This window comes from Nesoenas mayeri (assembly GCF_963082525.1).
Source record: "Nesoenas mayeri genome assembly, chromosome: 13".
In the NCBI taxonomy this organism is placed as follows: Eukaryota; Metazoa; Chordata; class Aves; order Columbiformes; family Columbidae; genus Nesoenas; species Nesoenas mayeri.
The window spans coordinates 7,583,822-7,610,833 of NC_137550.1; the positions used below are offsets into that span (position 1 = coordinate 7,583,822).

Sequence of the window (27,012 nt, forward strand, 5' to 3'; positions counted from 1 at the left end):
GCTGATGACCTGTTGCTCTTCAAAGGTTATTACTAAATTTCCAGGGGGAATTGCTTTGGAGTGGTTGAGTAATACCAGAGGCGGTAGGAAAAAAGTGGTATTTCAGGTTTTCAGTGGATACATCTGAGAAATGAAGATGGAGTTCAAGAACTCTTCTAATAACAAAGCTGGAATATTTTTGTGGCCTTTGGAAATGACCTAAAAGCAGAAAATAAACTACTATGTGTACATCACAGTTCCAGGAACACATGAAATTGTCATTGTTCCAGGTTTAGATTGAGTAAATATTTCTGTGGGAGTGAAGTGTTCTGAATCATATATAAAGTACTGAATCACGGAATCATTTTGGTTGGAAGAGACCCTCAGGATCATCGACTCCACAAATAGTCTTTCTGAATTTCTGGAAAAACAGGGCTAATTGCTTGCATTGCCTTATAATTTTAGAAAGTGGATAAAATAACTTGCTAGGATGCTGTTCTAATGCTATGTGTTGATCTAAATAGTTCATTATATCCATCTGGTGCTATGGTCTTTAATTTTTTGCTTTCCTTTTATTTTCTAAGTTTCTTTTAAAAAAGTTATTAAATAAGGAAATGAACTTGGACCATATGTACGATGCATGCTAATTGAAATCGTAATGCTTCAATATAAAAAAGTGAAATCTGTGCCTTACATAGTTTAAGGAGACACTTTCTTTTTGTTGACATCGTTTGTGCTTCAGTCAGTTCACTTGTTCAGACGTATACAGTGGTAGTAGTAATTGTAATTAGGTCTTTTGAGAATTTCTTGACTTATTTTATCCACTACAGCACAATCTTGTAGACTTAGTGGCATAAAGATTCTTGTTTAGGGATTTAATTTTTTTCCAGACACTTAAGGAAGGCCTAGGGCAAGCATTAAAAGTTCATAGCACAGTGATTTTATTTTCTATAAGGAAAAAATTACTCCAAAGAATTAAAGTTTCCTGCAACATTTTGATGCCTGTAAGAAGTTTCCCAAAAGGAAAAAGACATCAGACTTAAAGTTTAAAAACACAAATCAGAAATCACCAAAACTTGTATAATCTGTGGAATTTACTGGGAGGAAAAAAAAAAAAAAAAGGTCATAACTACTGATAAGAATTCAGGAACAATCAGAAAAGACTGAGGATATACAGCATCTCCAAATATTCCCTAGGACATGTATATTTAGATAATATGTTCAATTCGGACTATTGTGATGCCTGCATGCTTTTTCTAAGTGGTCCCGTTAGCTTTTTTTTTTTATTCTTTAGCATTTTGCAACATGACAGAAACATAGTTCCAGGTATTTTTGAAATACTGATGACTTGTTTCTTCCTTTTTGCCCTTCTCCTGTGTTATGGCTAATGCCTGTCTATTGATAAAGCTTGTTTCTTCTGCTACTAGCAGTTTTGTCTTGGAACTTTCAATGTTCTTCATATTGCTTCTTCTCTTTGTTTTTTTTTACTAACATTTCTGTTGTGAACAATTATGATGACAAGATAAACGATAGAATTGTAAGGTAATTTAGGTTGGAGGGAAACACTAAGAGAGTCATTGAATTTGCCATCCTGCTCAAAGCAGGGCTAGCGTGGAGTTAGTTCAAGCTGCACAGGACCTTGTAAAACTGAGTTTTGAGTATATCCATGAATGAAGATACCATGACTGTGCGTAGCGCTTCAGGCAATCTGGACTTATTTCTATTACCTTTGTAGAACAGCTGTTATTTGTATTTCCCTTTGCTCAGCCTGCAATTCTGCGTATGATTCCACTATAAGCAACAATAGTGACTATATAGGTTGATTAGAATGACAATTTTTCCTACTTCCATATGCAACTAAAGATAGGAATATCTTATATTATAGAATCATGCAATACAATTAGCATATTTGGAAAAGATGGAATATATATATATATTTTTTTTAAATAATAAACTAAAAGAATTACATCAGAAATATGTTCTGAATGGCACATCCTTGGGTCACACAGAAAATTCTTTGTGCTTGTATGTCTAACGATACATATATATATGTGTGTATATATATATATACACACACACACACACATATAAAAGTATGTTTTGAGCTCAATAGCTGTTTTTCTTGTTCATATCAAGCTATTTTAATGTTAAGAAAAGAACCGGTGTTTTGAAAATTCATGTTGAAGACTTCTAACGATTGTTAGAAGAAATGCCATATATCAAATGGAAAATAATACCCATTTTTTGTTACTTGAAATAGAAAAAAATATATGCATGTGGCATTTTTTCTAATAGCTTGCTTTTTGTAAGTTGGACAGAAACAGTATTTAATAAATGCATCTCCACATGGTCTGAGCATTCAGAAGTTGTTAAGCTGAATGACAAGATGTAGAGAATATGAGGAAAAAAATTTCTGGAACAGTCAATGTTGTTTTTTCATCTTTCATTCTTCTGATCAAAGTGTATCAGCCGAACAGTGATATTCCTTTGGGTCCAGTAGTTTCTCTTCCAACAAAATTTTCCATATAAATAAGTTGTTATTCTGTTATCCGTAAACAACAGGAGGAAAGGAAATTATAAGTAGACAGTGTGGGCTGATAGAGTAGCTGACCTTTCTCAGTTTCTTTGTGAGACATATTGATCGCTGTTGGAACACTTTCTGTATTTTTCCCAGCAACAGACAATTACCCCAGAAATCGGCTTATTTGTGGACATTTTGTTGTTTGTTGTTCTGTGTCTTTAAAACTGTTCAGATACAAAGTTTTCAGTTATGTACCAATTTAATCTTTTGTATTTAGCTTTATCAACATCTGTCTGCCTTTGTGTGAGAGAGAATAAGTGGGGTTTTTTTGGCTTTTCTGTGGTGTCAGGGAGAAAAAAGCCCTATGTACTTAAGAATTCACAGTCTAAGTGACTCCATTAAAACTGCCTGTTGTACAGGTGCAAATAGCCAAATAAAATTACAGCACCTCTGAGTAATCTCACCAAATATTCCTTGTGAGATTTCAGTTCGTTGAGCTGCACTACAGTGAATCAACCTAGAGATGTAGATAAATACACAAACTCTGTTTCTTCTATTATTCTATACTTGCTCCTATTTTATCCTCAATCTTCTCTAACCATTTTTGCAAGAAACATAGAGCCAAGGGTGTAGTAAGACAATGAATAAAGTTTGCGTCACTTTAGCCCTCTACCTCTTACAGTTAGAAATCTTGTCCCTTGTGGCTGTACTGCTTCTTGCCCAGTCTTTGTTTTTTATTAATTGTTATTATTTAGTCCTAAGATTAGGTAAAATGTTTAAACCTTTGAAGTGAGCTTTTAACTAGTTTTTTCTTGTTACTTGAGTCACCTCTGTGTTTACTACTTTGATTTTGTATGTCTTGATACCCTCGTGTATTCAAGGCATATCGCAAGAAATAAGTAAGGCACTTGAGTGTGGCTTTGCTTTGCAAATGGAACATGATTCAAAATTAGGCCCAGAGGTAGGGGGAAAATTAAAAAAAAAAAATTAAAATTAAAAAAAGGTGTATTTATGCTTGGAGCCAATGATTACAGAGAAATTGAATCAAAAGTAGCAATAAAGTTGTTTTTATAATTTTTTTTTTTTCCTCATCTTTGCAGTTAAAACAGATCCACTGAATAATATACCTTTTATATTTAGGACTATTTTGAAGAAAATATGGGGTTTAGATTTTGATTTAGTCCGGTGTTCCGTTGCAAGTAAACACAAATTTCTCTTGTCCTTGAGGAAAATTGCAGCCTGAGACATTTTGGTTTGATATAGGTTCAGGCTCTTATTAAATAATGATTAATCAGTTGCCTGAAGCAAGATGCCAGTTTGTTCTTTTCTGGTTTGGTTCTTCACTTTAACCTGTTGTCTCAGAGAGTTTATATCAAATTATCTGAAATATTTTTTCATCTGTCGCTTCCTGAATGTTTGTTTCTGTTGGTGCTGGAGTGTCTAAAAATATCCAATAAATCTGCCATGCCTCCATTTACAAACGTTCTTTTAATCAGGTTGCGTGCTTTGTGGAAGTTGCATGAAATATATACTTGAGCATTAGATATGAAATGATCTTTTTTCTCATACATTTCTTAAACGTTTCAGATTTTGTTTGCTCTGTGGGATCCCACTTTGATACAGATAGTGTTGAAGGTGAATTTGAAGTCTAAAAACCCGACGTTGTAACAATGTCTATAAAAACAGTTGGGTAAAATTTGAAGCAGTAACAGGCATTTATGGGCATAGTTATGAAATGCAGAGAAGCTTTTTCCTTCAGTGAAGTGATTTTTTTATATCTGGTAAATGGTTTTATCAGTGGTGACTGTCTCTCTCCCCTAGAAAACATTTGTGTATATGCAGCTCTTTGAATAAAGAATTAAATCTTTAAATGTACTTAAGGAGAAAAGGTTTTACTCTAGTATAAGTAAACGTTTAGGCAGATGTGAGTAACTTATCGGCTGGCAGCATGAGATGGGTTCTTGTAAAAACCTATGAAATAAACTGCCCTTTTGTATCAACACTGACTATTGATTGATGATTGCTGTGTGGCTGAGATCTTTTGCAGTAACCCTGTAATACAAGATCTAGAAAATGAAAATCCCCTTCCCCCCCCCCCCCCCCCCCCCCCATAAGACATATTAAATGATCAAGAAACACACATTTTTTTATTGGGAGACCCCTACCCTGATCTTTGAAGATTGTATGAGATCAGTGCCGTGTACCAGACAGGAAACAATCTGTTGCCTTCATAAGAAACAATTTTCACCACAGTGGATTCAGCATCTTGAGCATAAATGTACCTGTAAGACCTTTCCTTTCTAATATTTGTTTGCTTGTAATATGCTTCAAAGTAAATTTCAAGCTCCTTGACGCAGGAACAATTTTTCTGTGGTTTTGTTGAGGTGTCCCTTGAATACAGCAGGTCATTGGCTACAATAATATAAACCAATGAATATACAGTACAGAAATTAATACATGATAAAAAATATGACTTACTGTGAAGTGCAGTACATAGTCCAGCCAAATTCCCAGCTTTCAAAGTCAAAAATTGAGTTTGTAATTCAGGAGTGGTTTAAAAGAAAGGCTGTATTTATTCATTGTTCTCCCAGGTTATTTGTCTGGGAATACAGGTTCTCCCTTCTGCCCAAAAAGAAACAGTTCTTTAATGTACTCTGAAAGATAACAATTTCTAGCTACCAGGAAGCTATGAAAAAATAAAGAATAATGAGCAAGAAGTAGTTTCTCCAGCGAAATTTCCCAAGAGGTGATATCAAAAGTGAAACATTGTCCTTATTAACAGGCAGTATAGAGTGAGCCCTTCCTCCTCCCCGCCCCAAAACCCCACACAAAGACCCTTTTGTAAGCCTTCTAAATTCTCAGCTGAGTGTGTACATCCAGCTAGTGCTGAGGATAATTTTGTTTTTTAATCATGATATTGAACAAATCAGAAATTAGATGTAGGCTAGGAAAATTTATAAGTAATGGAAGCAGAAGCAAAAGAATTCACATAGGAGCACTAACTCATCAAGTTTATTAACAAGCTGTTAGCACTGCTTTATAAGTAGCTACTCTATTAATAATATAAAAGGTAAGGATGACGTTTCACTTGGAAGATATCCAAAAGATTTAAAAATAAACAATGAAGAAATTAAACTGAATTATGTTAAACTGCATTTGCAAGCACTTAAAGGTAGGCAAGTGTAGAAATACCAAACAGCACAGATGGGATTGAGATTTGTTTCTGACAAATCTAACTTGTTTCTTTGGTGACATGGTTGTTCTTGTGGATGGAGTAAAAGCAATAGGTGTTGCATTTCATGGTAGTGATGCCTTTGATTAAGTAAAATTTTCAAGAAATAATGTAGAAAAATATGATCTAGAGGGAACTATGAGTTTGAGTTTCCTAATCTTGGAAAGGAACAGTATTAAAAACTTTTATTAGGAATTTTCCATTTGACAGTTTTAAACAGACAATCTCTTCAGCGCTGATGGCAGTGAGTCCAGCTGAGTAATCTCATTATTTTCAGGCATTATCTTGGAGGTTTATGATATTTAAATGAGGATTTTGAATCCTCATTCTGCTCTTGAAACCAGGTGTAGTTTGAGGTTTTGACTATCGCAGTACTTAAGCTGTGAATCTAACTCAGATATTTAAAACCTCTTGTAAACCAGTAGGCTTTATTACCTGCTCTAAGTGACTGCCTTTGGCAAGATTTGAAGTCTAAGAGGCCCGTGCATAGAAGATGCTTCCAGGCTACAGATGCTTACATCTGCACCTAACGTAGTTCTAACAAGCTGTCTCAGGTCAGGAATCTGACATCCCTCCAAAATCTCTGCAAGGTTGTTTCATATAGACTTAGCCTCATCATTCTGTTTGTTCATATATCATATTATGATAATTTGATAATTTGGATCCATGTTTGTCTTAATTGTGATTTCAGATTGATCACTGCTTTATTGCATCTTCAATTAGCTTGCTGATGTTGTAGTAAATTATAGCTCATTCACTTCCTTAAGTTCATATTTGCTTGCTTACTAGCTTTAGGAAAATCTAAAGTAAACTAATAGAATTGGATTATCCTGTCAAAATAGAATATGAAGCATTAAGTGAAAGGTGTAAGGAACCTCTAGAAAAAAATTGCAGATGAATAAGCATATCCCTTCAATGTTGTGGGGTTTTTTCACATTTATTGTTCCTTTGGAGCATGATGCCACACAACCTCTGTAACTCTTTCTTTCGATAGTCCATCAGCCTTATCTTGAAGGAAGCATGCAAAATATTTCAAACCCAGGCAGTTTTAATTTGTTATTTAAATACTATATTTCCACTGCATTGTGTATAATTCTTATGGTCTCTATTAAATTTTGTCAAGAATTTCTGGCCAGAAACTTTGAAGACTTTTAACACTTCTTTGGGTTTTGATGCTTAAAAAAAAATTTTTTTTAAAAAAAATAAATAAATAAATTTAAAAATGCCTTTCTCTACTGGGTTTAAGCTTTTGTAGGAACAGAGTTTACAGATTTACCTTAGAAAGAGTGAATTTCTGTTAAAGAATTTTAAAAGTTGTGCTTGCATGTTGATGCAAGGCACATCCTGACCTATTGATTTGTCTTTTCCTTGATCCAGAAAGATTACTTTTTGGACAACAGAATAATTCATCAGCTGTGGACCTTGGTTTCTCTGCTCAGATTCTACCCAAAACAGCTGAATTTTTTTTTCTCTTGTTTATTATTTTTGGTTATTTTTTGTGATGACAATAATATGGTTTTGTTAGTGTGTAAGTATCTATTTCAGCTCTCTGTCTTTCAGGAATAACTTGAATTAGGCATACGTGTTTATTCTGGTATTCTAAATAGATTTAAAGGATCTATTAAAACAGTCTCAAATCTGTCCACTTGAGGGCTATTTAGTAATTATTCAAACATATACTAGTTAAGTAATTAAAACACAATATAGTTTTTCATTGGTTGCCTTAAATTTGACTGAGTAAGCACTGAAAAACCTTTTCCACCTTACACTGCTAGGTGGTTTCAAGTATTTTTGCAACACCGCTGGAAAGCCGGTAGCAAACCCCTTCTCCCTGTCTGCATATACAACAGCGGCTACACTTGCCAGAAATGGCAATGTGTAATGGCATGCCAGAGACACTTCATGTCAGACATAATGGCCCTGATGCGTGAACCATGGGGCAGTATCCTAAACATCATCTTTTCTACTTGCTGTTCCATGCTTACTCATCAGGAAATTGTCTGCTTTTGTTAATACCAGCTCATTGCATCTCTTTTCCATTATTTTCATGAGGATAACAATATATTTGAATATGTTATCCTCCAAGGAATACTCAAGAAAGATCTGTCTCTTACATGTAAACTGATTGCTCTATCTGCTGTATTTTAACTCTTTATTTCTGTAGATTAACCTTTAGTTAATCTGAGTTCGTTGTTTGTAAGAAGTTGTGACTGAAAAAGATTATGTATTTTCTTTCATTGAAACTTCGGTGCACGTATTTTGCAGTTGCAAGGCAGATTTAGGGAAGGCCTGAGGGATCCCAGGCAGCCGTCATTATCGGTGCATGGCCGCTTTGTAGCCAACTGCATCTTTAATATCCAAGGAGATCTGTGCATTACAGTTTGTTTTCTTTCTTCTTGTTTTTAATAATTTACCTTTGAGAGTCTATTTACAACCATGTTGGTGTGTGAATATCTGTTTGTCTGTCAAAACTTTAAGATATGTACAGAATGCAAGAGAGACATTAATTTTTTATTTGCTTCTTAAGGAAGCGAAGCGATAAACTGGCAGTCCTGAGCACAAGAGCCTGACTTCAATGAATCCTAATAAACACAAGGGGAACGTCAAGCTATGTGCCCCTTCAACCAGCTCCCTTAACAGGAGATAATATTGCTTCCTGAATTTATTTCTCTGCTAGGAGAGATGATAATTTGGTTTTGTTTTTTATTTAAATAATAGAAAAAAAAAACCCTCAAACATTCTCTAACTTTTAATTTGCAGTTGAATTAACAAAACTAGATGCTGTTGTGCACCAACCAAAAGTGAATTGCACATAAAAAAAAGGGGGGGTTGTATAAATGAAAATATTTGTCTGAGAATCACACAAAAATGATTTCAGTTTTTACATGCACTTGCGTGTTTTGAAAAGACAGTACTATCTGGATGAATATCGTTCAAAATATATCCAAAGCTGTCGGGAGGCTTTTATTCTTAACTGTTAGTTGCTTCTTGCTTTGTGACATTTGTCTGATTTGTAATTGTTAAATTAGTTTCCTTTTATCCTTTAATTAGGAAATATAGTTGTGTAGTGTATGCCTATGAACACTACCATGTGTCACTGTTGAGCCACATTGAGTAACAAAATGGCTGTTTTATTTTCTTCTCTCTTAAAAGCAATGCCAATTACAGAGCTTTTCAGTATTCAAACTGATCTCTACCTTTTAGGTAATTTAGTCTTCAAACCTACATAGAAAGCACATCTGTGGCATTCAATACTAAAAAATAATAATAACCAAAATAACACCATGCTGTATTAAAAGAAGTCCACTGAAACTCCAGAGTTTGGAAGAGAATAGGTATAGAGAAATAAGCCAAAGAAAAGAGAGGTGAAAGCAGAATCACACAGAATCCCAGAATGTCAGGGATTTGAAGGGACCTCGAAAGCTCATCCAGTCCAATCCCTTGCCAGAGCAGGAACACCCAGATGAGGTTACACAGGAAGGCGTCCAGGAGGGTTTTGAATGTCTCCAGTAGGAGACTCCACAACCTCCCTGGGCAGCCTGTTCCAGTGTCTGTTACCCTCACTGAGAAGAAGTTTCTTCTCAAATTTAAGTGCAACCTCTTGTGTTCCAGTTTGAACCCATTGCCCCTTGTCCTACCATTGGTTGTCACTGAGAAGAGCCTGGCTCCATCCTCCTGACACTCATCCTTTATATATTTGTAAACATTAATAAGATCACCCTTCAGTCTCCTCTTCTCCAAGCTCAAGAGCCCCAGCTCCCTCAGCCTTTCCTCATAAGGGAGATGCTTCACTCCCTTCATCATCTTTGTTGCCCTGCGCTGGACTCTCTCCAGCAGTTCCCTGTCCTTCTGGAACTGAGAGCCCCAGAACTGAAGATGATGTCTAGATTTCTTTTAACTTAAGGCTTACCTTTAGATTGATGAGGCCCAAATAATACTGTGATCAGGCATGTGTAGAATCATGTCACTTTTGTATTAGAAATTATTAAGCTTGTCCACAGTCTGGAGGTCTAGAAAGTGAGGAAATAGTAAATAATGAAGCGAATGAAGCCCTTTGCAGTACAACTGTGCAGAAGGATTGGTGGTATAATTCAGGCAGAGCGAATTCTGCAGAAACCACTAAACATATGAGTCAAAATTCTCTTTACCTTTATTTACAATCATCTTCAATCAGCTTTGAAAAACTATGATCAAATTTTTTAGCAATATTAATTCAAATATAAAGTATATTGATAAATACAGTTGAATATATATATATGTATGTATATATGTATATTTATTTTGCTTTCAGCACAAACTTGAAAACACCTGGGAGTGTGTTCTTGCAAATGATTTATTTCAAGCTTTCATCCAACTCTGAGTAAATGTACAGTAGCAAGTGACATAACAAATATGAAATGGTTAAGAGTCAGACTGCCTGATGGAGAGTAATAAGAAACAAGTACATTCCAGGTGGTTTAGTTCTGAGATACTTTACAAAGGAAAGGGATTTTATGCACTAAATGGTGGTGATGCTTCAAGTAGATAATTCTTTTTCTTTTTTTCCACTATATCCATTTTGAATTGGTATGTAAATGAAAAGAAAATATGTTATATTTCAAGGAAATTTTTTGGGTTTCCCTCTCCTGCCTTGCGGAGTGCCCAGTTTGACCAGTGCAGAAAGTACTGGGGGTTAATGCCCCTTCACTGCAACCTGTACCTGTTCTAGCAACAGGTTCTTTGTAAAAAGTTCTTCAGGTTGGCACTTAGTGTATTTTTACTTGCTGTCCTGATTCTTCCTTTATAGTCTCTAGAGACTATACATGAAGATATGCTAAAAGCATTTATGTTCTGGAATAAAATTAAATACTAAGAAATGTGCATTTTGAAGAAATAATGAACAGGATCATCTGACTGACCTTTGCACTTCTTGTGCTGCATGTGTTTATTTTTGTTTGTATGTACATATGCATGTATATGTAGGGATGAGTGTAAGTAGATGAAGATGAGCACTCTCACACAGTTATCAATATTTTGTTATCTTACTGTTCTTCGGGAAGATTAAACCTTTATTTTGAATGGATTTTCTTTGAATCATCGTTACTGGCCAGCATATTTTATGGGCTGAAACCTGTGTTTTCATATAGTCTCCCTTCAACTAGGACTTGTAGAATCTGGTTCAAAGTGAATTTCCAGATACAAGAACTTTGGAGCTTGTTTAGTTCAATCTGTAGTCTTTCTCTTAGAAAATGTGACAGAATCTATGATCTAATCATAGTATGTCAGTGGCTAGTGGGCTGCTGGTTCAGTCATGACATTTCTTATTTGCTTTCTCTCATAAGATTGGGGGCATTTACTTTCATTACAGGCTGTGAAGTTGCAGTAAAAGGAAATCTCTGTCAAGTGTGATTGAATGTGTAGAGGCAGAACTGTCCAAAACCAAAAAGGATAAAACATTGATTTTTCTCCTGTAATTCTTTTTTCTCTTTTCTGAGAGAAAAGGTGTTTCTCGGTGCAATCAGTTATGTGATGGTACAACTATTGCAGTTCTTGGTCCAATTTTCAAGTGTGGCTGCAAATAACATCACTGCTAACTGTGGTATCCAGCAGCTTTGCAAAACAGTATCAGCTATTAAAGAAGGGACTATAAGCAGTATTTACCTCAATAAACCCTGGCAATGGCATGTGCACACTGTCTCTTGATTGAATGTATGTTCTGTATTTTGAGGCATTTTGGAGTCTTGGATTACCAAGTACTGATATAATTTATATAAATCTTAAAGGTGCTTTAGATAGGACTTCTTTTTTTGTTTTATGTACCAGTCATTGTCCATTCTCTTGAGAAGGGGGAGTGAGAGGGTGGCTTGGTGGATGTCCTGGCACAGGCCAAAGTCAACCCACCACAGCACGAAATCAAGATTAACCTCCTTTGGAAAAGCAAGGATATCTTCTAGACTATGTGGAGACAAGATTGTGGAAAGTGTGTGGGTTTTTTGGTGTGTGGGTGTGTTTGGCTTTTGCATTTTGATTCAGGGATGTTCTCTTACATTTGTAGTTTTTCATTTGGTACAAGCTATTGACTCAGAGACTTTAGATTTGGAGTCTTAGTCTATAAATTCAACTGTTTTCCATTACTTTTGGTATGTTTTGTGTATTTAGGTGATCTAGACTGCTTTGTATATTTCAACAAAAATATTTGAGGAATTGTAGCTTAAATTTAGAAACTCAGTTTCAGTTACTTGTAATTGAAGACCATTATAGTGGGAGCTTGGCTTCATCCCCGCTCATCCCTCCTAACAGCAAGACACAGGTTTAAGTTAGATTTACATTCTTAATAGAAAAAACAAACAAACAAACAAACAACAAACATACAAATATTGCTGTTGAAAAATTTGGAGCCTTTTCACTCACCATAAATGCAAAGCTATTTTAATTTTCATTCTTCTGATTATCTAATAATGCAAATGTGTACAAATAGTATTGTAAGTTATGTTCCAAGATTTCTGAAGATGCTTGAAGTACTGGGTGCTGGTCCCTGTTTTTTCCTCTGCCATTGTATGTAACTATAGTATCTGTCCAAACAAGGTAATGTTTGTTATTCTTTCTAGTTTTCTGCAGTATGTAGACACCCATGTTCATTTTATCTAATGCAGGAGGCACTGAAAGAAAACAACAAAAGAAGAGAAATGGAGGAGAAAACGAAGAGAGCCAAATTGGCAAAAGAAAAGGCTGAACGAGAGAAACTGGAGAGACAGAAGAAGAAGCAGCAGTTGATTGATATGAACAAAGGTAAGGCATCCGTTTTAGTAGAGAGGTGTGTTAAAAGAAAAGTAAGGAGTAACAAACTGAAGCCTATTGCTGATCAATTTGAAAAATACTTACTGTCCAGCTGAAAAGCTGGAAAACAAACAAACAAAAAACAAACACAAAACACACAAAAAAACCCCGAACACACACCCCACACCCCCCCCAACAAACAAACAAAACCAGAAACCAAAAAACAAACAAACCAACCTTTTTTGGTGAAGATTCTGTTTTGGTTTAGTCTACCTGATTGTGTGGTTCCACGGAAAGCTGCCATTTAATATGTGTAATGTTTCTTTCAAGGCATGTTGTGAATTATTGGCTTGTTTTCATTTGTAGCAGTTAATTGATTTTTTTTTTTTAATATGGATTTACTTCCAAGAAGTATTATCTTACTTGCTTCGTGGTAAATTTCATTCTATAAACGTCTCTATAATCAAGGTAGTGTGGCAATTAACATCTTTCTTTTGGGGCTTGGAGGCTCCATGTTATGACGGATATTCTCCCAACAGTCCTATTAGGAGCTGGAAAATCTGGTTGAGCTTGGAGCCTAAGTACAGAGTGACATTTCAGCATGGTAAAAGCCAATGTTTTGAACTTGTCAGATGTGAGAATATTCTATTTTGCATGAGGCCATCCTGAGAAATAGGAAAGTAAGAAAGCAGGAGGAATCAGGTGGTCCTGCTATTGATGCCATGCAGATTTCCAGAACATTGCAAAATTTAGGGTTTATTCTTTACCTCTGAATCCAGAAGGCAAGTAGACATGGTAAAACTGTACTTTGGATTGTGCAAGAGATTACTTGAGGCTGCAGTTTTTGTAAATTTCTGTGGTTTGTTAATCTGCTGATCTGACCCAGCTGTAAAGCACTTGCCCTTTTTATCCTCTGAACAGTCTAACAAGTTGCCAACCAACTTCCCCCTCCTGTTTGGCAACCACATTTCTCTAGAACCTACAGTTATACCTGTATCAATATATCTTAGAAATATACCATCTATTTAAGCAGTACTTTGTGGCACTGAATTGTGTATACAATGGTTTCAGCAGGAAGTGCTGTTTTCTCTTTATTGATATATGTATACAGGTGTCACAACTTTGTTCGTTGTTTTTTTTTTTTTCTGCTCAGTAATGTCATGATTTAAAATTGGAAAAAATGGGCACTCAATATATAAATCTGCCAAAACAAAGAAGTGTACGAAGTTAAAACAAGTTTTATTTACTAGCGAAAAATCTTCTGTGATCATTTTGTATGTACTATTAATTATACTTTAAGAACTCGTAAATTAGATTTACACATATATTTGCTGATTGTGATAAATTGTTTTTCCCAATCCTTCATTCTTTGCATCCTGAGTCTTAAAAATGAATTTGTATTAAAGTACTGTAACTTGAATACCATGATAGAAAACAAATAATTTATGTAGGAATCTGTTAAAATTCTCATGTGTTTGTGTGCATCACTTTGCCACAAAGCCTCAGAGTTTTGCTGTTTATTCAATTGGTTTCTGTTGTTTTTAAAGTGATTTCCCTTGGGCTGAATTGGAGAGTTTCTGCAGTGGTACCACAAATATTCTTTTTGGCCTTGCTTGAAGTGGCAGTGGCACTGCTTGGAATATACTGTAGCATAAGTGTTAGTGAGCAACTCTATTGCTTTGTATAGATGACAAACTTGAATTTCATACCATATAAAGGTTCTTCTAATAATTTCAGTTGAAGTTTAAACAAAAGATAAAATTTAAATACAGGTGATGCATAAATACTTTTATTCTGGTAAGTCAAGCTCCTCGAGATGTGTAATGAGACTTTTCTTCCAGCACTTGATTAACCTTGAATATCTGTCACTTGACAAAGAAAGGTCCTTTGCAATGTGGACAGGCACTTTTCTATGAGTGTGATAAGGAGAACCTAAATATCCCATCATCGCCTCTCTTATATCAGTGTGCTTGAAGACCTACCGAGGGAGATTAGGTTAAACTACCACTCCATACAGGGCAAGCCAACGTGTTTTCCTAGCTGTTGGAAAGTATGAGAAGCCACTTAGATACTATTGTCAGTGAGTTGGTCTGTGTTGAAGGGCTGTAGCTAACAGGTCACGGTTACACCTTCTTAAATTGCTTCAGCTCAGTGAGAGTGTACCTGTCTATATCTGCTCATTTTTCAAGCAGGTGATGAGTAAACCCTGTTTAGCAGTAATAGATGCCTCAGTATTCTGATAGAAGTTTGCTTTTTTTCATGAACTATTTTTCTTGCCAACAGACATAACTAAAGTTTAATGTTGTATTACATTTATTTTCTACTGAAACTGGAAATATGTGGATAACTGTACATGGCCAAATACACTGAAACTGCCATTTAAATAACTGATATTTCTAAATCAGTAACAAAAAGTTAGTTTAATACTTTTAAAATATTTTTTCCAATATTTAAATATCTTTAAATAGCCATTTCACATATTGCAACTCTATTGCCGTGATATGAGGTGAGGGGATAGATACCTCCCAACTGGATTCCATGACATTGATATTAAATTAATCATTTTTGCCAAGTAACTGGTGTTTTTTTTTTTTTGTGGTTGGTTGTTTGTTTTTTGTTGTTGTTGTTTTCTTGAAACATCTACCTCCGTATGCTCATTGCAGCTCATATAAATAGTTTGCAAATTTGTCTTAAGTGAATGTGACATAGAATATTTAGAGGAAGGACACAGATGTCTTCTCAAGCTGTCATTTTGACAAGGTGATTTTCACCCAAAGGGTGTTATAACCTGTCTTTCAGTTATTTCTCTAGCTATATCTTCAATAATAAAATTTTAACTCATTGCTACAGTCTTTCAGGTCAGAGCAATAGCGTCCCCACATTTTCCAACCCTTTAGTGTCCTAGTTCTGTAATAAGTATTTTTTTTTGCTGTTATCTGGTTACAGAGCTGCAACTTTTTAACTTTTTTTTTCCTGGCCATTGCAGAATCCAGATTAGAATTAATTAGAACTAATTAATTTTGGAATTAATGTCTGTTTCTTGGTGTAACTGAGAGGGCAGAAAACTGCAGCGTGTCCAGAACAACTGTCCTGTGTAATTCCTACTTATAAAATAACATCAGAGTTGTCAATATTTTCAAGACCGGGTTGCTCAGTTTGGTGGTTTTAGCTTAATGAAGTGGCTAGTGTACCTGAGAAGCCACGTAAATACTATGTATAAACTTATATAAATCCTGCTAAACACTTCAAAGTGTATAAAGATGAATGTAAAAATATAGAAGAGCTCTGAGTTCCATAGGAACTCTGAAGTGTTTTATACTGGACAGCATCATATAAACTTAGACACAAAAGGCTGTGTAATGGCTTGGGTCACAGGCAACTTTTGTGACTTTATATAAAAGCAGTATGATGGACAAGGCATTATGCTATACTCAACTTCCAGAACACCTCAAAAATTCGGAGAAAAACTTTTAGAATTTAACACCATTTTGCCCCATCTGTGACATGCTCAAGATATTTTGAGGAGGATATTAATATCCATATAGAAGTGGTAGTTTAAAGATTGATTAAAAATTACAATTTTAAAAATTCTTATCAAAATTGTTAGAATTAGTTGAATTTGGCTGAGCGAAGTAATTTTTGTCATGGAATTACACTCTTATTTGCTTCAATATATTTTTTTTTTCCAGAATCAAGTTTGAAATGTTCTCAGGGAAAATGTGTATTTCATATATTGTTGATTTAAAATGACACCACAAAGCCGTTTCTAGTGAGATCTATTGCTTAATATTAAAACTTACATTTAAAAAAAATCTTGATACTGATTTCCCATTATGTGATGCCTGACCATCTAATCTGTGGTGTGGTCAGAGCCATCGCAAGACATTCTGGCACCTCTTGTACTCGGCCAGTCCTGCTGTGCATGGGCAGCTCCACCTCTGCTCTTGTAGCTGTGGGGCTTGGAAACATTTGTTCTTTTCTGGTGTTCTTGTCACTCTGCTGTTACTTATGCATCTGGTGGTTGTGTTTCCCAGCCTAGAAAGGTAGCTCTGTTTTCCTAGTGAAATACAGAGACACAGAAGGACTTAAGTGACTTACCTACACAGCTAGAGATCCCAAATTTCACTGTCTAGATCATGAACCATTTGTTCTCATTAGAGAAGAGTAGTTCTGTAGGAAAAAAGGCTTAACAATCCCTTCTCTTCTATAGCATTCACTAGCTGTATGGAAAAAGAACATTCTTTGTGCGTGTTTTTCAGCAGTGTTTCCTTTTTTTGAGGGCTGTAGCAGACTGCGCTATGATACATTTGTACGTAGTCTTTCATGACTTCCATCTGATTTAACATCTGCAAAATTCTTGCAGCATTGCTTCCATGTGCATATCTGAACAAAAGAGAGGAAAAAAAAAAGAACTGAAGGCAGCTTCCTAGGAGCTGAAAAGCATATAACAGCAATTCTGATGCAAATGTTATTTAATCAGAAACAGTTTTGCTCTTCATTATATCTGATTACTCTGGCAATTAAAATCACCTTTTAACTACCAGTATTAGGATAAAAGATAAAATGAGCTTCCTCTGTCCCAATTAGTATGGAATTAATTGTTTTGAAGACATATTAACATTCTCCCCAAAGCAGATGAGGATAATGGAAATGAAGCTCTGTGCTAGTGGTTGATGGATATTCTTACTTTCCCTTTTCAAGTACTCCTATATAAGAATTCATATGCTATTTATTCAAACGGGTATGTACTAGTATCAGCAAAAATTCTGTTGTGTTTCCTTGAACTATGGTTACACTTGCAATGACTGTTGCAGGACACAATTTAAGAGGGTTACTTTTGCTGCAGTTTTCTACTGATTCTGTGCTTTCCTCGTTGCTATGTCTTCCTTCTATGTCCTTTAGCATAAACAGAAATCCATACTAAGTTTATTACGAGATATATAACCTTAGTACTTTGAATTTACATATTGGCGACTGATTGCATGGGGTACCTGGAGTAAGAAAACTTGGGGTTTATTTGCATTCTACAGATTATTAGTTTATGGTGGTGGATGACAATGAGGCAAGTGTTACAATTCCTTTGGGAAGTCATTATCTTTCATATTGATGTCGATGGTCTGTTTGAATATGCTGCACTCTTCCTGAAATGTAATATTCAGAGAAAAAAATCAGGTGGAAATTTACATTATGCTTAAATGTGAGCATCCATAGAACCTGGATGAGGTTGGGGGTTTTTTTATTCTTTTCCAAAACAATTATCCATGAGTTGCCCAATATTTTTTAAAATATGTTTATTGCAGGACTTTGTAGCCATCTTGAGAATAGGGCAGGAAATGTCAAGATTGCTGTAGATGTTATTAATATGGGTCAAAACCAGCTCAAGATAAATGCAAATAGATGAGAGCATGGATGGCAAGTTACAAAGAAATTACAACTTAAATTTTAATCTCAACTTTTAAAATTTTGCAGTGGGAAAATTTGTTTATTAATATGGCATGTGATACCTTCCAAGTAAAGTGATTTAATGAGGTAATTTATAATGGGAAAAAAATATTATTAGACCATGTGAAAACTGAAGTTTGGATAATTACAGATGAAGAAAGGCAGAACAATTGGATTATTTTCTCTTAAAAGTAGGTTTCTTTGGGACTATTTACTGAACAGCAACAAGTGTTAACTTTGCATAGCTTTCTAGGCAAATTCAAATTTCCTTTTCCTGGAGAAAGTATTCTTATTATTAATTTTGAAAATGCCTGTAAAATTCCTTATCTCAATGTGATTGCTATGTAACATTATATTCATATACTTTGTAGAACTTCCAGTGTTTAAAAGCATTTCTGAAATACTTAGTTGGTCAATTTGTTCTTCAGTATAAAGTTTGTTCAGGAATCAGATCGCAAGGAGGAGAATTGCATGTAGAACTATTGTGAAGGGGAAGGGTTTTTAACTATAATGGCAGCACAAGTTTAGTGACTAAATTTTGTCTTACTGGAATGATTTATTTTTTTCCCGTGGTTGTAGTATCTCATTTCTAACTTAACTGTTAAGATGCTGTCTTCACAAAAGTAGTTTCCCAAATTATGTAGGAAAGAATATCTCTTTGTAGTCTATGCTTACTGTTAAACACCCCCCCAATTACTTAACAGTGGTATATGTAATGTTAATTTAATTCATTAAATAATTTTCATTTTCCAATATATATCATAATGGATCTTCACTTATAATTTTCCATATGAAGTATTGAATAATGACATTTTATAACACTTCTACAAATGTTGGTGCTGTTTTGTACCTCAATAGAATCATTGTACTTAAATGTAATTTGAATGTCTGATGATAAGGCTATGTATACTTAAAAGGAAAAGTTTTGGAAGGCACCAAAGAACATTTATTTTGATGATAAAAGTCTGTTTTTTCTCAAATGTACAGAACTATTTAAATTAACTTGAACTTTATGGTGTTGATTTCAGTTGTTCTTGTGGTTGTGTAACCAGACTTCCAGTGGGGAGTTATGCAATCTATTGTAGAAGATTTAAAAAATTCTAAACATATTGCATTTCATCTTTAACATGTGCAGCAGAAACAAAGCCTCTTCTTCTAGATTTGTATCCAGGAGATACATTTTTGTTGAAAGCAAAAAGTAGAAATATGGTTGGATTTTATTAGACTTTGCCAGATGGACAATAAAGGTAAAAGTGCAGCTTTGCAGCTCTGGAAATTTGGGTTTTTAAATCTAGAGAGACATCATTCGGTGTCAAATTCTGTAAGGTGAGAGCTGTAATGTAGTAAAATTTGTCTTGAGAGTACAGAATGTTCAACTTTACCACATAAAAGATGATTTTCAGAGAGCCATCAAAAGTTAAAAACAAAATATCTCTTTAGAATATGAAATACTGTAGTAATGAGAAACTATGAACAAGAAACTTGCAGAAAAATCAAAGAGCCGATATTTGGTCTGTGCCAGTGTAACAAAACAGGTATCTGTATTAATGAGGAAATTTATATTCAAGGTTGGACTCCAGATTATAAATGAGTTCTGATACGCTGTGGTTTCTGCTACCTTCTGTATTTTTCTAACAATATACTCGGTAAGAATGATTGTTTTGACTGAAGTTTTCTGTGGTTGCAGTAGGCTTAGCTAGTTGGTAGATTCCGGGTAAATCCTGTGATGTGCCAGGGTCAACAGTAAATTTCCTGTTGGAAAAAATTAATTCACAAAATGAAATTTAGTCAAGATCCTTTGAAGGATTTATTTATTTTTTTTCCAAACTGGATATATTGTGAGATATCATGTTAAGAAAGGAAGTTCGGCAGTTTAGTCTGAACTAATTGCTTTTCTTTTTTTGATACAAAATGTGTCATAAAAATAAACATACACTGTTAGGACAGTCATCAATTAGTACAATTGGTTAAAATTGTTTTAGGACTTGGAATAACTTATAAGTTAAATGCTGTCACTAGCAGATTAAAAAATAATAGTAATAAAAAAAAAAAAAGAATATGTAATAAATCCACTTCCACAAAGTGAGTCTCCAAGACTGGTTTCTTGTCTAAAATATCGGAACAATTGTTCAACTGTAGGCAGTTTTATAAAGAAAACTGTTTTCTAATGCTAAAATCATTGATGATTTGGTGCTTCCTTATCAGTCTGCTAATCACATAAATTAAAAGCTGCTTAGTACTGTAACAGACATGTACCCTTCACGGAGTTGTAGACCTTGATTACATATGCATTTGTTTAGGTATCAGATGGTCATTTTTGTTTAATTTTTTTTAAGCTGCACCATCTTTCCCTCCCCATGTAGAGGCAACATCTTCCCATGTATTACTAAGTAATCCATATTAAAGCCTGGTTTTAAAGTTGAGTGGAAGTGATTCTTGCAAGGGGCTTAAGTCCATGCAGTGTAGGACCCTGGGGCAACGCTGATGCATTTCAATTAAATACGTTCCTGCTCACATAGACTTTGACAATTGCGACATTTTCGGAAAAAGTGTGTGCATTTAAAAAATTGTTTTCAATAACCTGCCTGTACAACAAAGCACTTTTATTTTTTTCTCATTCTATTAACTTTATGTAAGCCTGAGATCAGGTCATCATAAGCAATGGGCTTAATTGGTATGTAAGCAGGAATTTGCCTTGTTTTGTAAACTGACAAGAGATGTAGATTCGCTTATCAGTCATACTGTCCTAACTTGTTCTCCTTTAATTAAAAAGTAAATAACAGTCACGAGATTGTATTCTAGTGCAAAATGCTCAGGAAGGCTGCTTCCTGAAGATATTTATTATGCATGCAAAATAATTTAGCAAATGAATAAAATGCAAATATATGAAAACACAAAAACTGACTTTCCAAAAGACACTGAAAACTGACCTTTTCAAATGAATATACTGCAATTAAAATTGTGGTACTGATTATGAATAAAAAGTCTTGTTGAAAAGTTTATACAGGACACACATTATACTTACAAAAAGTACGTAAAAGTTCAAAGCAAAACAGGGTAGTGCAAGATGTGAATAGAAGTATAAATTAGAAACCATTTGGAGTAGCAGGCAGGTAAGGTGGCATGTGTTACCTAATGTGTTGTAGCTTCAAGACCTGTTTCTGTAGTCCTGAGTTATTCCAGAAACTTTAAAAGCCTTAGCTATTTTGTTGTTTCACTTTACCATCAATAGTGCTACTCCAGTTCTTATACTTCATTTAAGAACAGTTGTAGGTATTGAGGTTTTTTATATTCTCATCAAAATAGCCTCCTTTTAGTGTAAACTGAAAAATCAGTCATCTTGAAAGTCCTGAAAAAAATCTGCTACAAGATGCTTAATTGTACCTTTTTGATAGATGATAATATGCTGAAGGCTGAGGTAAAACCAAATTTCTGTTTCTTTCTATCTGAATCAGAAAGTTATGTTTCTGAATCCCTTCTCTGGAATGTACTGAACATTCTGAGCTGGGAGAAACATGACTGTTTATGTAGTCCTGGAAATACAGCTAACATTTGGAGACAGTGTTAGACAACCTCTTCCAAATGTCTATTCATTTTTTGTGGGGAGGGACAAAGGAAATTAAAATATTTCATTATTTTTACTCAAATTCATTTGAGTATAAAAGACATTAAATATTTAAAAAATTCTCTTAAAAATATCTCATAAAAAGCGAGCTTGGCTTCTTGAAGAAGGTAAGGACCTATTTTTAGGGCAATTCAGTATGATTGTTTAGAGGAGAAACACAAAGAACTTGCATGAAATTGAAATAATCAGAGCTGGCGACTACCACAGAAACAAGTGCAAGGATGCCTGCTGAAACAGAGGCAAGCCAAGCAGCTAAATATGCTCATCTTTATGTAAAATCTATGAAAGAGCTCTGATTTTATGTACATCTATAATTTATGGTTCAGGTTGGTCCCTAAACAGAACACTACCGTGTTTTCTAGTGTGGTCTTTCAGGGCTCTTTTAACAGCAACAATGACTTGAAAAGCCTCATAAGCTACAACAAACTAAACACATTTCAGTTTCCAATAGGAAAATTTAGCAGCAGTTATTTTTTAAAAAATAAGACCGTAAAACCTATTGTCCTGCCTTGGCTGTATTTTTTATTGCTACTCAGGCTAGCAAAAGAATGATATTTACCTGTACATTTTTGTCAGCTTCAATTTTCCTTTTAATCCTGTGAGTTATAAATAGAAGAGAATGTTATTTTGCATTTAGTATCAGGAGGTATGGATGTTGGGGTCTCTTCTTGAGGATTAGATGAGATTTGTCAGGAAGTGTTAAAGGAATATGATATCAACAAAAAGGATGCTAAATGTAACTTAAGGGTCACGTTTCATATGGTGCTAACAGTGATAAAAAAGAGACAAATTTTATCTTCATATTCTTGTTGAAATGGTTCTTCTGTTTCAGAGGAACAGAGAAAATGGCTGCAGAAGCAGGTGAAAGATTACATTTGCTCTGTGAAAAATAAGATAAAGTAAACGTTCTTTATCATTCTCGAGTGTTTGTTTTATACCTTTATAACACACTCCTCATGGTTACTTTAGCAGTGTACAGATTATACTAAAATAAATTACCTAGCTATACAGAGGAATCGTAGCTCTACATCTATGTCAGATATACTCATAATACAGTGCAAGAGCGGGCTGTTTCATGTAATTATTTGAAAAACTGGAGACACTTTCATCTCTCTGCTGTGTTCCAGAGAGAGGTTAAATGTCAGCTCCGTACACCTATTTGTTTTGTATAAAAGACCTGATGTGCTTGATGAGATTTATCTCCGTGCTAACTGCTTGAACTTTTTAATTCAAATTCTTACATAGTGGATGCAAGCAACATAAAGCACACAGAAGAGAAAAACATCTCGATATATATTTAACATTTCCTACCTTAAGTACTTGTTGAAGAGAGAGTTCCGTGTAAGGAGGGTCACAATTAAAAAACTTAGATGTACATAAAAAGCTGAAGTGAGATGCAGTCAGTGATAACAGGACTTGTCTAAAGGCACAATTGAAACGTAGTCCTTCATGCCTTTATTTTTTTAAATCTTGGTTTTATGTTTTATGAAGGAAGGCTTAAAGATTATCTAATACTATTGCAGTCTCTCCTGAAAAAGTACTGCAGATGCAGGGGCACATTTAAATACATTTCACCTTTTTTAGAAAATGCTTCTTTTCTTGCCTTGTTTCTAAATATTTGCAACTGTAAAGTTAATATTGTCATTCCATCTCCATGTGCCATTTGCTAATGGATAAAATATAAAGAATGGCTTGAGTCTGGGAAAGGTGATCTATCTTTGGAAAGCTGAAGTTTAAAAATAAAGTTCTGGAAATAGATTATATACTCTGTTTCTATCTGATATTTACTTCTTTGGGAAGTACTTTACATGAGAATCAAACTCCTAATTGATTCTAAAGTTTTGAATTTGCTGTGTTATATGAAGAAAAGTCAAGACAGATTAGTCACACCTGATTGTACTCTTTCTAATACATTTTTGTCTTGATAAATATTCTAAACAAACTATATGTTTAGAAGGACAGTTTTCCTCATACATATAAAGGTCATATCTGCACTAGAAGACATCTGAAAATAAAAATGCTTACTCAAAAGTAAAGGCGTAGCTCATGACTACAGATACTCAGGACTTGTGTTCTTCGTGCTGTAACTTCTGCAGCAGCCTAGGTGCCGGTGAGCGGCTTCATGCAGTCTCATTCCCCATTGAGTCACGTACCTTTTTAAAGATACACCAGCAATAAGGAGTTGCAGATTGATGCTTTAGGTACAGTGGATTGAAAAGATCATGTGGCTTCTGCTCCTGCTGTTGCCTGTGCTATATCATATAATTCCTTTCAGAATGTTTTACTTCATCCGTAAAATCTCTAGGCTTCTTTATTCCCACAGTCTGGTTTGGGAATGCTTTCTAGAATGTCGCTTTTGATCGCAAAGGTACTTCCACTAACTGAGCCCAGGTGCTTCCCTGTTTGCTGCTGTACGGAAACAGCCCTCTCTTGGGAAGTTATCTGCTGGGATGAGTTTTCTCTCTTGGGACTCCACAGATTCGGAGCACAGAAGTGGGTTGTCATACCTTTTTTTCAGTGGCTGCTTTATGTAGTCTAAAGAAATTGCACTGCCTTTGGCATTTCTTGTTAGAATACGTTCCCATGATTGTTGTAAAGGCTTTTCCCATTGTGATTTGTGTTCTGTGAATGCTATAATCAGGCTTGAATACCACTAGGACTGGAAATGTAGAACCAGTCATAAGATGGAAACAGACTGCAATTTTTTTGCATGTATGCATACATGTGCTGTCTCTTCAGTGCTTGGGACCAACCTGGAAAAGAAAAATGAGGAAGCAAAGTACTTGTTCCAGGTGAAACCCCTGTCCTTATGTACAATGGAAGATACCCAAAAGAGAAATAAGGATTATGTGTTTCTCAGTTTAGAAACTTTGGGTAGTTTTTGTCTTTGTTTCTGATTTGTGTCTGTAAGTTACTATAGGTCGTATTGAAAAAAAAGGGAGGGGGAGGGGCAAATCAAGGAGATAGCTGATAATATGAGGAGATAGTCGGTAATATGTGAAGTACCTCAGCAAGAACTGTGGAGAAGGACTGAAATGGCTGTAGAATTCTATTTATAAATTTTAATGAAGGCTAACTGAAAATGCAGTTCTTTGTCCAGTTTCCATTTAATCATCTGACAACTTTGATTAAGATGCAGTGCTGAGATCACACCCAGCATAAATTTTACTTTGAGGAGTTAAAAATCTCATTACTCTGCTCTACAGCTTCCTTAATTCATGTGTCTTTATATTGTATATTTTGATATTCTAAAAATAGGGTGGTTTTCAGCAGTTGCAGTAATTAGCAGGTAGAATAGCATACTCAACAAAAAAGTGAAAGGCTACATAAACATTTATGAAGTATTGAAGGATTTTAGTCTTTTTTGAACAAATTCTGCCAAGTCTTATTTTTAATGAAGGTCGAATGATAGTGTAGTTTTCTGTGCATAAAGTATCCTAACTTATTAACTGGTTCTGTGTATTACAGTAATATTCATTAAATGTTTCAGAGCAACTTGAGGTGTATTAGTTTGGACAAAGTGTATTCACAGAACTTTGATTCAGAAAATAAATTTAATACAGTATGAACAATAAATCAATGAATAAGCATGTGTACGATAAGGACCACAAAGACAAATAATTATGTTGTGTTCTTCAGACAAGATTCTGGCCTTGTATATTTGAATGTAAATTGAGGGAAGCTGATTTACTCATTTGTTTTGCAGGAACTTAGTTTTTAAGGGGTTTAGATGGCACATAATTAAAACTGGTATTTCAGAATCTTCTGCTGGTTATGACTCTTGCTCTGCTCCCTTTCATCTTAAACTGGAGAGAACTTTATGTATGTGTTGCATATTATACATAATAGTTTAAATTACATTGATGTATAATTTAAATTTATCAAGTAGTTACACTGATGATCATCGTGTAGAAATTTGAAGTGGGTACTGTTTTAGGATTATCATGCTTTTATATTGATTCTGGATTTAGTCTAATAAATCTAAATGTAATAGAGAAGCAGGGCAGAATACCTTTTGCATTACTGAGCTGCTTTTAAACTTGAACATTTGAGACCCTAAATGTACATTTAACCTCCTACACTCAGCGTGAGTCAGAAGTATTTTACTGTAATCTAAATCTTTTGCATAAAGAAATTATCTTCCCACTCTGTGATGGGGAAATTTATATTAACTTGAAGTCTGAGAGATGTGAATAAAATGTCCACCTACCTGCAGAGTCTAGCCTATATTTTAGTTTTGGGTTATAGCAGAGACATGTGAACAGAAGAAGAGGCATTCATCAATAGTTTTGCAACATTGCAGTTCTTTGACCTCTATTTGTCATACTGTTGAATGCTGCTATCAACTGTTATTAACTGAAATGCAAAGGAAGTTACAGACTTGAATATGTAAAAAGAAAATAATATTTTTACCCAGATTTCCGTAGTACACTATACATTCCAGCAATTTAAAGGCTACAGGTCAGCTTGGATATGAAAAAAGCAAGAGAAAGATTTAGTAGAAGTAGAATTCAGGTTTTAAGAAATGTCATGCCACCTACTTTCAGGGCTGGATTCTCCCCTCTGTTCTTTCCTTACCTTAAGATCATCCCTGGTATACTGTTATATGTGTAGCATATGATATAAGTATCCTCATATGTCATAGAGAATTATTTTTTTCAAGGATTTAGTGCATCACAAAGAAGGGAGGCAACAAATAAAGTATTTGCAATGCTACAATATTTTACTTTGTGCCATTCAGTTTCATCAGATCTTCCATATGCATTGGTTAAATCAAGAAGAGATGACCTGTTTCTACTTCAGGAAAGTCTTAAAAGAATTTAACGGGGAAACAGCAGTCATTCACCAGGAGCTGTCTATCTGCATGCTGAAAATGTCATCAATAATGCACAAGATAACATATCTGAGTTGAAAGAACAGTAGGATTGGCATCAATTTTGCTTAATAGAGCATCATACGTAAACTAGACAGTGATACCTAAAGCACTGACAAAATCCATTACATCTAAAATGTATACGTCTCTTAAATGGAAGCGTTATGTAAACTTGACAACACTTTTACTTTTTTATTTTTTAAAGTATGATTTTAGTTACACTGAGATTAATATTATTTTTCTCCTATTCCCAGAAGGTGATGAGACAGGAGTGATGGATAGTCTGCTTGAGGCCTTACAGTCAGGAGCAGCGTTCAGAGATCGCAGGAAACGAACACCAAGGCCACAAGGTAAGATGCTTTCTAAAAACTTTCAGTCATAAACTAAGTGCGCAAAAGATATTTTGCAAAGATTTACCAAAAGTTTTCACTTAAAACCTTTGAGCTACTGTTGGTCATTGACCTGCTGTGAAAACTCAGCATAATATTTGTGATCATGGATTTTGAACTTGATAGCTCTATCTTCAGATAACTATGGGCTCTAGAAGGTGACAAAGGTTCCTATCGTGCTCAAAATGGCATTTA

At 34.8% G+C, this 27,012-nt stretch overlaps 1 protein-coding gene across 1 annotated transcript in view; it reads left to right on the top strand.

Annotated features, from left to right (window-relative positions):
- DIAPH2 (diaphanous related formin 2) overlaps positions 1-27,012 on the top strand; it is a 207,438-nt gene that overhangs the window by 127,189 nt on the left and 53,237 nt on the right. Inside the window, exons 24-25 of the mRNA XM_080352353.1 lie at positions 12,365-12,500; positions 26,683-26,778. Coding sequence (XP_080208479.1) covers positions 12,365-12,500; positions 26,683-26,778 — 232 coding nt within the window. The remainder of the gene's footprint in view (positions 1-12,364; positions 12,501-26,682; positions 26,779-27,012) is intronic.